Below are 12,092 nucleotides of genomic sequence, written 5' to 3'. Positions count from 1 at the left end.
TTAGATTTCCGCGTTTTCAAACTTTCATAGTTCTGCTCTTTTCTGCTCTTCTATCCCTTATGACACATATGGAAGCAATAGCTAGAGATTTTTGTGTTTCCTCCAGACGGTATCACACAACTATCCGCGGTGGTGACCTGCGGCCCTTCGTCAGCGACTTTCAACAAACCAGTAATCCTCCAGTTCGAACACTGCGCGATGCTTCACCCAGCAACGTGGGAGTTGAGCGTCTGGGCTAGCGATGGTCTAAGCGTCGAGGACGGTACAGCGATCGCCTCTTCCAAGGATCATCAATCGATCACGTGGACAAGAGTGTTAACGTTAGGCAACGAGACGATCAACACACCGCTGTTCACGCAGCTGGATCACGCGGAAGCCTTCATCGTGACGGAACAACTGAGAGGCTACGTTCTAGCTGGCCAAAGTTGCGAAAACGTGATCGCCACGAAGAGACTGCGGCTAGCGTTGTTCGCCAGCCAAGCAGGCCAATGTTGCGTCCGAGTGTATGCCGTGGAAGACACGAAGGCTGCCATGAAGGCGATCGTCGATAGAGAATCTCAAATTAGAGGTTACTTGCTGGATAAGCCAAGAACCCTGCTGTTCCAAGACAACGGTGAATCGCTCTGCATCAGCCTCGAAGAAGTTGGTAACGAGTGGCAGAGCAAGTCGCCCACGGAACGGCAGGAGATTTCGTTCAGGGACATGTGGAACTGCCAGGAGAACACGAAACACGTAACTTTCGGGTTAGACACCGCGTTCGGACCTACCAGCAGCAGAAGCTACAAACTCCAAGTATCGCAAGGGAACTCGGACACCAGGCAGGTGTTTAGGATCGTGTACGACGGCGCGAAGCAATTGATCTCATCCGGAAGCGTGACCAGACCGCTCAGAGAGGTGACTGTGGTCAGCAGCGGGCATGCTAATAACGTGACCACTGACTCCACCACCCTCAGACCGTTTCGGTTTACCAGGTCCCTAAGGAAACAGCTATGCCAATGCCTGGACCCGCCGAACGCTCTTGGCAACGACTGGAGGATGCTGGCGCAGAGGCTTCAAGTCGACAGGTTGGTAATCTTGAGATTTCCATATTTGCTTCGATAGATGCTTGTCTGTTACTTTGGTAATTCGATCGACTGACGGGATATATCCTCCGGGGACACTGATAGTTTCTTTATATGCTACCGTTTCTGAGTATCTCTTTCAAGGCTTCGCGTCCCACAGGAGTTGATTGTTCTTGACAGCCGGTGATTTGTAAGGATCGTATGGCCATTTTCGATGCAGAAATCAATACGAGGGATTTGCAAATGTCTTAGACTACGGTAGAATTATGTTTATCTGAATATATCGGGAGACTGATAGTTTCTATTATCGAGGTTTATTTGTTAACCTCTTCACTCGTTCTTATCAATTTTGATAGTAAGAGCTAACGTTCAGAAAATCGAAGTCGAATGTTCAACTTGTCCGCTAGATACGTAATTTATTATGCACGTAAACAAGTAATTTTATACTTAATTTGTCATAAGAAGATACGTTTATGTGATTGGAGTTTTCCTCAATCGTACTTTGGATAATTAGAACTCAGCTTTATAGCTTATGCGCAGTACTTGAAACTTAGAATCGACTTCTTCATACGTAGTTCTACTATGTTTCAAAAGTTTGTGATAGAATTTCAAGATCAAAGAGAGAAGTAGTACTGTAATATCCATATCAAGTGTAGATTGGTATCTATTTAATTTCTGATTTTTATCGAATTTTTTTGATCGATAAATCAGGAAACATGTATCTCAATCATATTACTCAACGAATTTCTACATTTCAATTTCTGTTTGACAAACACAAAGACTGATTTTATTCCTAAAAAATAAAAATTTGTTGACCATAGGAAAACAGGATTGTGAGTCAGAGATCACGTGAAAGATCAATACAATTCATCTAATAACAGCTTCTACTTTTCCATCTATCATCGATAGCTTTTCTTCCATAACGAAAGACGCGTGGATTTCCTTGACTTGCAGGTACATCAACTACTTCGCCACCAAGTCCAGTCCCACGGAGCATATCCTGGACCTGTGGGAAGCGAAACACCACGAGCCAACCGCGGTGACCGACCTCCTGAACCATCTTCGAGTGATGGGCAGAACCGACGCGGCCACGATCCTGGAAGCCCAATTGGGTCCGTGGCTCTGAACGAACGGAACCTCGACGCCACGTGACGTTCCCTGTGGTGAGTGAAAGTCCATGAACGAGCCGAGTGAACGAAAAAAGAAATGAAAAGTGGTGAACCGAACATTGTTTTGGAGTGGAGAAGCCGGTTCTCCGGGATGGACTCATCGAAACACTGCCTTAATTTTGCGCGGGTCAAAACTGTCTCTCTCCCGCTTACCCCTTTTGTACATAGAAATTTTCGTCTCTTTCTTTTCCCTTATTTTCTATTTTGTTTCTTTTGTAAGATGAACGTTGTTCGAGGTGACATCGTCGGATCTATACGAGGATCGTATTGTAATAATCGTGAAACGAAGTAAACTAGAGACTATACGTTTAGATGGTTATATATGTGTACATATCGTGCTAAGGACTGGCGAGCAAATGCAAATGGATATATCCATTTAGACGGATGTTTATATATATATAAATAAATATATATAAAAATATATATATATATAGTTAGATAGATAGAGAAACATCGAGCATGGAACGAATTACGAAAACGAAGAAAAGAAAAATCGTTCCGACGCGGTGAAAGAAGTGAAACGAAAAGAAAAGAAACGAACGAGATAAGGTAAGGAGGGAAAAATGGAAGATGTTTTTATCGATTTGTTATATACGGATGCACGAGCACACACGCGAGTGGCCACCGGTTTCCTGGAAGGATGATCGTGCCAAAATTCTCACTCTCGGTTTCGAAACCCACGAACCCGTTTCCGTTGAATTTTGTATTCAGATGTTTGTTAAAAAGTATGCGTCTGTGGTTTCTTTCGTGCACATCGACAATACCATTGCTCCGTGGCCCGTTCAACCCTCGAACAACACGGCGAGGGATAATGCACGCTCGCGCGCGCACACCTGAACGGGGCGGAAGTTCGATCGCGTAGAAAACGACCTCTATTCGCGGTAAAAATCGGATAATTTTTAAATCGATGCAAGTTTATTTGGAAGAACTGTATATTTGTTACTTTCGACGAATAAAATATTCTTGTATACCTCGAGTGGTTGTTCATTCATTTTTTATCCCTCTTTCGCTCCTCCTACCTTCGTGAAAAAATCGTTTTAAAGTATTTCAGCGCGTTTCCTAGCAAATGTTTCCAATCTTTCGTCACTTTTGCGAAAGTTGAAATAATTAAGATAAATGAAATTTTCGATATTGTCAAAACACGAATCCACGATTAAAGGAGAACTGAAACTGTCAGATTTAATACGAGCTGAATTTAATTTCGACTCGACATAAGTGTGGATTAGGTGTGCCGTATGTTAGAATAAATAGAGGCTGAACTGGATTAGGTCTACAAACACGAGAAATGAATTCGGTATAACTACATCCTGAGGTAAGTAATTGAAAGCTGAACAAATAGAAATATTCTCATGTGGAAGGATTTGTAAAATATTCAAGTCCCTAATTTAATAAACGTCTCTCATAAATAGAAGCCCCATAGACTTGACGTATCTCTAACAAATTAGTATTAAATTTCTGCGTAACAGGATCATAATTACGAGGGGAAGGTTTGGTTAATATTCACGCGAAAAACTTTCCTAAATAAGAAACCTTGTCGAGGTGAAACGAGTAACACGATACGAACACATCTAATACCCAAAGAGACGCCGAAAGAATGCTGCTTTCACTGGTCCAGTGAGTCAGCATCGATCGCGCGGACTCCCACATTTCTGACGAGTAATCGTTGCAAAGTTTCAACGACGACCATCACGTTCCTCCATTACCAAGTTTCGATTCCGTGATATCGAATAACCGTTTCCAGCGCGCCATGCGTGCACTTAATACGACCGCGAATTAGTTTCAAACCTTTTACCTCGATGCCATCGTTCCCAGAATTACGGACGTGCTCGCGTAAAACGCCTCGAAAATGGAGCAACAAACCGGCCAACCAAGGAACATTCGTGCACTACTTTGCCATTCGCTTGAAAATTACCATTTTCTATTCCACTGATTCGACGAATCTAAAATAAATCCCACGAATCACTTTGCACGATTTAATGAAATTTATCGAAAACAAAGTAAATAAATATCTCGTTAAATTCTGACGTGAAATAATATTTCAATTTTATGAAATTTTTCATGAAAGAATAACAATCTACCTCGAACATATATATTTATAAATGTAGATTTTCGAATAGATGTATAACCGAGTCTTTCAATGAACACGTTCGAGAATCGACGTTTTTAAAGGATATTCGTAGGCGCGAACTCCATATTTCAACGAAGCACGCTGAAAGAAAATTGCATTTCTTTCGGTAATCGCTTCACAGAACACGATTTGTTGCACGGCCGCGTGCCACATAAATCTAAGTAAATACAGTTTCATGTCCGTTAGAGGAGCACGCAACGCGGCTCAATCAAACTAGACGACGTCGAGACGCGATTCAGCTAGGCGATCTATCGGACACGGAACACCGTCTGTCACGGTCTTTCACGAAAGACACAATGGCTGCCGCAAATGCATTTTATCGACGTATCGTCGATAATTTCCAGCGAAACACTCTTTTTTTTCTCGCGCTCTTTTTCTCTCTTTCTTCCATTCTCCGACCAGCCACTACTTCCAACAACGACGACACAGACGCTTCACTTCAATTCCGTGTTTCCTTGTCCCCGAGCCTATGATTCGACAAAGACGAAACGTTTTGTCCTCCTCGAGCTGTACGTTCTTAGTCGAACGAGCCTGAGAATCGCTACCAAAGAATATTCCTCGACTTTTCACACCACCCAACCATTTCTCTGTCTGTGTTGGTACGTACGCCGTGGAAAGAGAACCCGCGACAATGGACGTCGAACGTAGCAATTTTGAAATGTCGATACCAGTCACGCGTACAGCTTTTCCACGGCTTTTGCCAGTCTAGCTGCGAGCGCTGTCTCCTACCTTTCCATCCTATAATCTGCCATTTCCTCGTCTTCTCGATGGGACACGCACTTTTTTCTTCATAAATATCGGTACGTCGTTGTTTAGCCACATGGAATTTTTTTGAAACGTTCTGATACAATTTTCAATCGATCCTTTCTATTCATTTTGGGATATTGTATCAAGTTACTGTATATGTCATTTGTTTTGGTTTCGTTATTTTTCAAAAAGCATTGTAATTTTGTGATAAGGAAAAATCAAGACCATTCAATTGCGAGTCAAAAACATCAATGACTCTGCAGAAAGAGCACTTTCTTTCTAATTAATAATTAATTTCCTTTGAATTTTTGTCAATGCTATAATCGCAAATATTGACAGTTTAAAATTCTATTATATAGTTTTAACGACATTATGCATAAATGTAGCATTGCAGGGGCAAAAAATATGTTCCTAATGCTTACTATTTTCGTTGATAACCAGAGACGCTTTACGACTCTTGTTTATGAAATCTTGTAATGCCAGAGTCAACGCCGATAACCTTACCTATCTAGCAAGAGAATAAAGCACTTCCTATGAATGAAACAAATTTCGATAGGCCACAAACTATCGTTTTTATGAACGACTCTACTCGGACAACAAGATGAACCTGTCATTTGTAGCCAATCGGTAGATTTCGAACTCTAAACACAACTCTGCACGATAACTCAGCATCTAGAGATAAGACAATCGTCTGTGAAAGCTATCTGTCGATGACAGCTCGATTGGAGCTCCACGTTCCGCTAGACGAACCGCTCACAGAACGTATCAGAAAGATCCTCGAAATATCCTCGACTCAACAAAGAAAAAAAAAGTCATACGAAAATATATTCATTTGTCAAAGCGGATGGAAGTTTCATATTGGTGTACAAACTTTATATTGGCATACAAACTTTATATTGGTTAAAAATGAAAACGTCAAAGGGAGTGGTCTCTCGTTTCCTAGTACGAAACGCGTATCGTCATAAAGCGCGTCGAAATGCCTGGACCATCGTAGGAATCTCTGAGTGAGTGGCGCGATATTTAATTTAAATTCCGGCGAGGAAAAGAGCGTCCATCTGTGTGACTCACCGGTCATGCCTCATAGGTAGCTTCATACAGAAAACATGGAAAAAAGAGCGACGGAGAAAGGAAGTAAAAGGAAGTGGGAAGGATGGGGAAAAAAGAAGAAGAGGCACGAAAACGTGAGCGAGTTTCTCACGGCGTGGCGGTCGGCCTCGTCTGAAGGATCTCTGGAGGAGAACTATTACGGCGGGCCTTCGAAAAAAGGGGTCCGACTCGGGCCCTGGAGTGGAAAGCCGCGCCTACTAGAAAATTAAAAAGCCCTCCACTTGATCTTCGTTCGCAGAACGTAGAGACTCGATCCTCTTCTACTCATAGCGGCGCGCTGTCCGAACACGTTGCGTAAACGTAACGGAATGCACACAAGTGTTCTTCAAGTGCTCCAGCATGTTGCCGCACGGAGGAAAGTCTAAGTGTCATAAAAATAGCTCGACAGAGGAACGGTTACTTCTCCCTCTACTCTTTTGCGAACCGTCGCGTCGCCGAGAGATGAGCCGCCAATGCCGCTTTTACTATTCGCGCGATCGCAACGTACTGGACACTTCGGTATGTCGAACACTCATTGATATGCGTCTGCCGGTAGACGTGTCTCGATTACGCCCTTCCATCAGAGGTTCCCAATGCTTCCTCGTTAGATAACAGATCTTGCTCCTTGCTGTCGATCCTGTATTTTTTATTCATTGGCAGATTTGGTTTATCTTCGCTTTTCTCTTTGTTACGAACGTTTGATGGAAGAGGGAAGAATTTGAATTAGAAATAGAGGATCGTTTAGATCCTTTCAAGGATTTCTTTCAATGCGCATTTAGGTAGTACAATATTTGTTAAGAATATATCAAAGTTCTATAGAGAACTTAAGCGAGATTTCATTCTTGAATTTCGTTTCTTCCGATTTTCATCGCTACTGAAAGAAATTTGAACATTTGTCTTAACGAACAATCGTATAATGTATTTAGTAACGGCTGATTGAAATATTCTATTGTCAAATTTTTTGAAAGCTTAGAACAGCGAAAAGATTAGGCTCGAATAGAAACAAACCTTAATAATAAATTTCAAAGAAAAGAACTTTTCTTAAAATTCTAATTAGAAAATCTCCTAACTTGTACCTTATACAGATTCTTTTCCACCATATTTTAACATTGGCAACCGCTGACCAAGAATGTGCAGCCATTAGACGATCAGATTTTCTAAATACCCGTCATTACATGCCAAGCCGGATCACGCGGATCTTCCAACGATCATCGTACGAAAATAGGTTCGTTTCGCTCCGAGGTAGTCAAGAGAGCTTACCTGGTTCAAACGAAATGTTCACCGAATGGTTGATCAACCAGCTGCACAGACTGGTTTCGAATCGACGAAAAGTAGAGTCGTTCCGAGAGCGAATTTTATGTGACTACTTGAGACACGGCTCGACAATTCGCCACGATATCTGGATCGACCGCCACACGTTCAATCTTTATCACAGATCCAATGATTCGTTCCTTTCGATTCGATTTTATTGTCCATGGCAAGAAGTAAATGGAAACTGGTCGAGTTTGGAAAGAAAGTAATTTCAAGTTTTAATTAACAAGCAGAGCTCGTAAAATTTTTACTAGCTTCCTGGTGAGAGATATACATAATAAACTCTATTTTTCAACAAGATTAAACTTTATTACCGTAAATCTTAATTACCGTGTTATATGTACATATATGTGTGTTATACAATAAATAACTGTCTTATGTTAAAAGGTTTCACAATATATTTATATGCGCACTAGGAAATTAAACGGTAGCCTGTTATATTTCATTTATTACCTCCATTTTTTATACTTCTAACGAAAGTAATAAATATTATCCAAATTCATATTTTCTTACCTCGATATTTGCTAATTCCAATTAAAATCCTATTAAACGATCCAATTAAAATAAAATCTTATTTACCTTTAAGATCAGATCCTTTTTATCCTCTTTTAAATGCATTCCTCGTCTTGTTACTACACGTTCAGTCTTACCTAACAATATAAGACAGCCAATAAAGCATACGTAACGTGTTAATTCCACTACTTTTATTCCGTTTAGATCCAAGAACTACGCGAATCAGTCTCCACGTAACAATCTAAAGCCCCGATCTCTCCATCGTTCGCTGGCAATTGCCGATGCAACGCTCGTTGTCCATGGACACGACACGGGTGTAAATTATAATAACGTGGCGTGAAGGTTACGCTTTCGCGAGTCTCCGTTTGCTGTTTCGCGTCATCCGCTTATTGGCATGTCGAATCGTCATTAAGGGCCGCGTCCGGTCCAGTTCATTTCTTTCGCCGACAAGGTGTCGTGAATTTTTGTTGCGCGGTCACGTTCCGTGTTCTTGTCACGGGTTTTCTTGTCTCTGGGCGTTGGAGTAGACACGCGTGACATGGTAACGCGAGAAAGCCCTGGCGATACGGGATGACGGACGATTGCAATCCTGTCTGTCCAATCTCGAACCACGTTTTCCTCGGTACACCGCAGGAATTTTCTACAAAACTCCTTTAGGTATCTCTTCGACTTTTATCGTTTGACCTATTTCGTTCCTCTCGATCGGCAGATAAATCGTTCCGGCAAATGGAAATATCAAAGTTGGAGTCGACGATATGCGTCGATAGATATAATTGGTCGGAAGAGTTATCGATCGAGAGGATAATTAGTACTCTGCGTTGGTTATGCAATTAGCGTGGATGTTAGTATTCCAAACGCGTGGCCTTTTTGCATTTGCTATTCTGGTGAGATTGAACGATAGATCAACTTGGAAATAACCGCAGAATTTTAAGCTTGTTCAACCCTAATGAAATTTCAATTGCAACTTTAAAGAAAACGATATCCGTTTCCTCCTATTTTGAAGTTTATCTTACAATTTATTATCTATTGTTTATACGATTGTTTTACGACGAAGGAACTTACGATGGAAACAAGTCGCTCGATTTTCGAAAATTCAACGTTAATCATAAACTTAAGTAATGAAACTACGAAACTTATAAAACATAGAGTTTGATTGTTTCGGCTTTTGAGAGTCTCGTATATCTCGAAACAAGAACAAGAAACGCAAGAATCCTTCTGAGTAATACAACGTGGGAGTCGAATTACCCGCGAAAGCATTTGTTGGTGGGGCGCAGGGATCGGGTTCGGCTGAACACATTCTAATTGATCCCTCGGCGGTAACAAGGCGCTGGTCTCTTTTCTCTTTCTTTCCTCATCGACGCCGTTTACACGCGTTCTCAAGGCGCCGCGTGCGCGAACACAGCTTGCGGCAAGACACGACGAGACCACGAGCCGCTCAAGGAGGTGTAAAATCGCGCCGAGACGATGAAAGTGAGCCAACATTCCAACGGCGTCGTTCTCCGCGGCTATTCCGCCCGCCCGCTGTCGTAACGCATGACAAACAATGCCGATAACCTATAATCTTCGTGGCCCGTTAACGTCCTCCGACAAAGAGGAAAACAGAGAGAAAGAGGAAGAGAGAGAACGGAAAACCCGTGAGCTAAAACGAAGCGTGAGCGTGCAGCGTTATTTTCCAGCGATTCGCAACGCGTCGCCGTCTCGACCGATTTTGTTCCGTTTCACCGATGAAAATCGGGATCGAATGCCAGGTGACCAGGCAAATGCGATTTCAACGCGTAAACGCCGAACGAGATGTTCGATTGCTATGTTTTTTCTGAATCGTTCTTTTATTCGCGGAAAATTTGTTTCCATCCCCCAAACTAAAAGTGAGTTGTCGACTAGCTTTGCTTTCAAATTTTTATTGCTATTGGAAAAAGTTTCCTGATAAAAAAAAGAGTAAAACTTTTTTAAATTTTCAAGTATCTATATCAGTAAAAAAAAAAAAAAAAAGAAAAGAGAAAAATGATTCAGTATTCCTACGAAAAATACTTATATTTTAAAATTTAAATTTTTATAGTTATTTAATAAAAGTTGTCCGGAAAATGTAGAAAATGTAGCGTAAAAAGCCACAATCAGATGGTAGGGAGGGGGAGTTAATAATAACAAAAATGTAGACAGCAGCTGTTTTTGATTAACAGCTTAAAACAAGAAACAGCACGTTTCTGATCTCAAATATCTCAGACGGATTAATCGTTCTGAGGAATATAAGAGGATTAAAAAGCAGAACTCCTTTATCATCGAAATCAGCTTTGCTCGATTAAAAAGAAAAATTGATCGTGTGAAATATTAACGTACGAATTCCGTTAAGACTGCTGGATGGTCGGCAAGTGCGACAAGTTGGCATTACGAGCGAATGTACCGTAACCCGTGCGACGCGGCGCCAACCTTCCGGAGGTATATTTCGTATGTATAGAGAACTGTCTTATAGAACTCGAGACACTTGGTACAATTTCTAAGTTGCATCGTTTCTGCTGGATGGCATGGTGTTACTACAGGTTGGCATCGTAAGTTCCTGCGCCGTAACCTATTCGGCGCCGGTCTTCCGGATTGCCACTTGATATCTATGGGTGAACTACTCGAACCAGTCTCGATCGAATAACTATTCTTCGACTTCGATTCTGCTATAGTACATACATATATTGCTCCTTGGAATGTTCTTCCGTTGCTGATCTAGTCTTGAACTATATCTCAGAAAATTCTTGAATGGCTACTTTTTCATTCGCCGTTAAATTAAAAGAACGAATCAAATATAAAGTAACATTATCGTATACTATGTTTATCTGGTTAGTACTCCAAATATGGATGCGATAAAGACATTCAGCTCTAATTTCTCGTATGATAAAAAAGGTGTTCATACTTAAAGCCATAGAAGTACGTTAAATCGTGTACATCTTAAAATTGGATTTGAACAGCTTGAATCGTACGAAGTTCTTAACAATGATCTCTCACGTCATCTTCATCCTACCACGTAAGTACTTCGAACGACGCAATAAAGACACACATCGACAAATTTAATAAATCTTCGCTATCAACAGCAACAATACAGACATCCAATCAACTGCATACACCTTATTCACGAAACATAATCTCAGCTTCATGAACCGTTTCACGGTATTACAGGGACTGGTCCCGGTTCGAACGAGTCCCTCGACTACTCTCCATCCGAATGAGAAACGCTTGACGCGATCTTCGGCTTAGCTGTACACGGAAAGCGTCGCATTCGGTAAATCCCCGACTGGCAGGAGGATACGTGTAAATACGAGGAACAGGAGATTACCACTCCCAGTAGCCGGAGAGACACCCAACGTCTTGACGAGCTGCCGAGTAATACTTTCGAGCGTCATGTGCGTGCTCTTCCTCGAATCCACCGGCACGCTACAACGCTATTTACAATCGTCGAGGATCGAAAGAGCACGATATCGAACGAGGGTACACGCGGCGTCTTATTACATCACGAATGGAACAGCTATTGTATATGAAATCGATTTCACGACGACTGTTCGCTACCGTCCAACAAAAGACGGGCTGTCGACCCACTCCGTCGTCGTCTCGTTCTTGTTCAATCCGTTGCTCGTACGCGGTACTCGTGCAAGAGCCCGCGGCGTTTCTTCAATTTTCTTCTCCCGTTCGTTCGTATATTACGACGGAGACAGGCCACTGGTAGCCGCAACAGAGCGTACAGCCGGGTAAACAGAACGTCAAGCTTTCTAGTTCCGTTCATTTTCTTGACAAACGGCCGCTGCCCGGCAAGAATCTCCTAATCGTCGGCCAGAATTCTCCCGTGGGGAAGCGTGATCGTCCATGATTAACGAGACTATCTTGGGAAACGCTGCTCGATATCTACGTGAATACGACCCGGCGTACATTGACAAATCTTTTCAGATTCCCTGTTATATGGGCACGTTAACGTTAACGTTACGACCAGCTAGTTACGAAAGTAAATTTCGCGTCAATAAATTTCCAAAATATTCACTAGCATGATTGTACATCCTGCAAAACAGTCTCAATTTGTAAAGATTAAAATCCGACGTAATAAAT

General features: G+C 41.9%; 1 protein-coding gene across 4 annotated transcripts in view; it reads left to right on the top strand.

Moving 5' to 3' along the window:
• Positions 1-3,206, top strand: part of LOC126928913 (netrin receptor UNC5C-like) — a 44,964-nt gene extending 41,758 nt beyond the window's left edge. For all 4 annotated transcript variants that reach the window (XM_050744789.1, XM_050744791.1, XM_050744788.1 and 1 more), the window contains 2 exons: positions 107-1,064; positions 2,016-3,206. In XM_050744789.1, the coding sequence (XP_050600746.1) occupies positions 107-1,064; positions 2,016-2,187 (1,130 nt within the window). In that variant the 3' untranslated portion in view covers positions 2,188-3,206. The remainder of the gene's footprint in view (positions 1-106; positions 1,065-2,015) is intronic.
• The last annotated feature ends 8,886 nt before the right edge of the window (positions 3,207-12,092 follow it).

The sequence above is a fragment of the Bombus affinis genome, chromosome 2 (assembly GCF_024516045.1).
Source record: "Bombus affinis isolate iyBomAffi1 chromosome 2, iyBomAffi1.2, whole genome shotgun sequence".
In the NCBI taxonomy this organism is placed as follows: domain Eukaryota; kingdom Metazoa; phylum Arthropoda; class Insecta; order Hymenoptera; family Apidae; genus Bombus; species Bombus affinis.
This window is presented reverse-complemented; position numbering and strand designations above follow the sequence as displayed.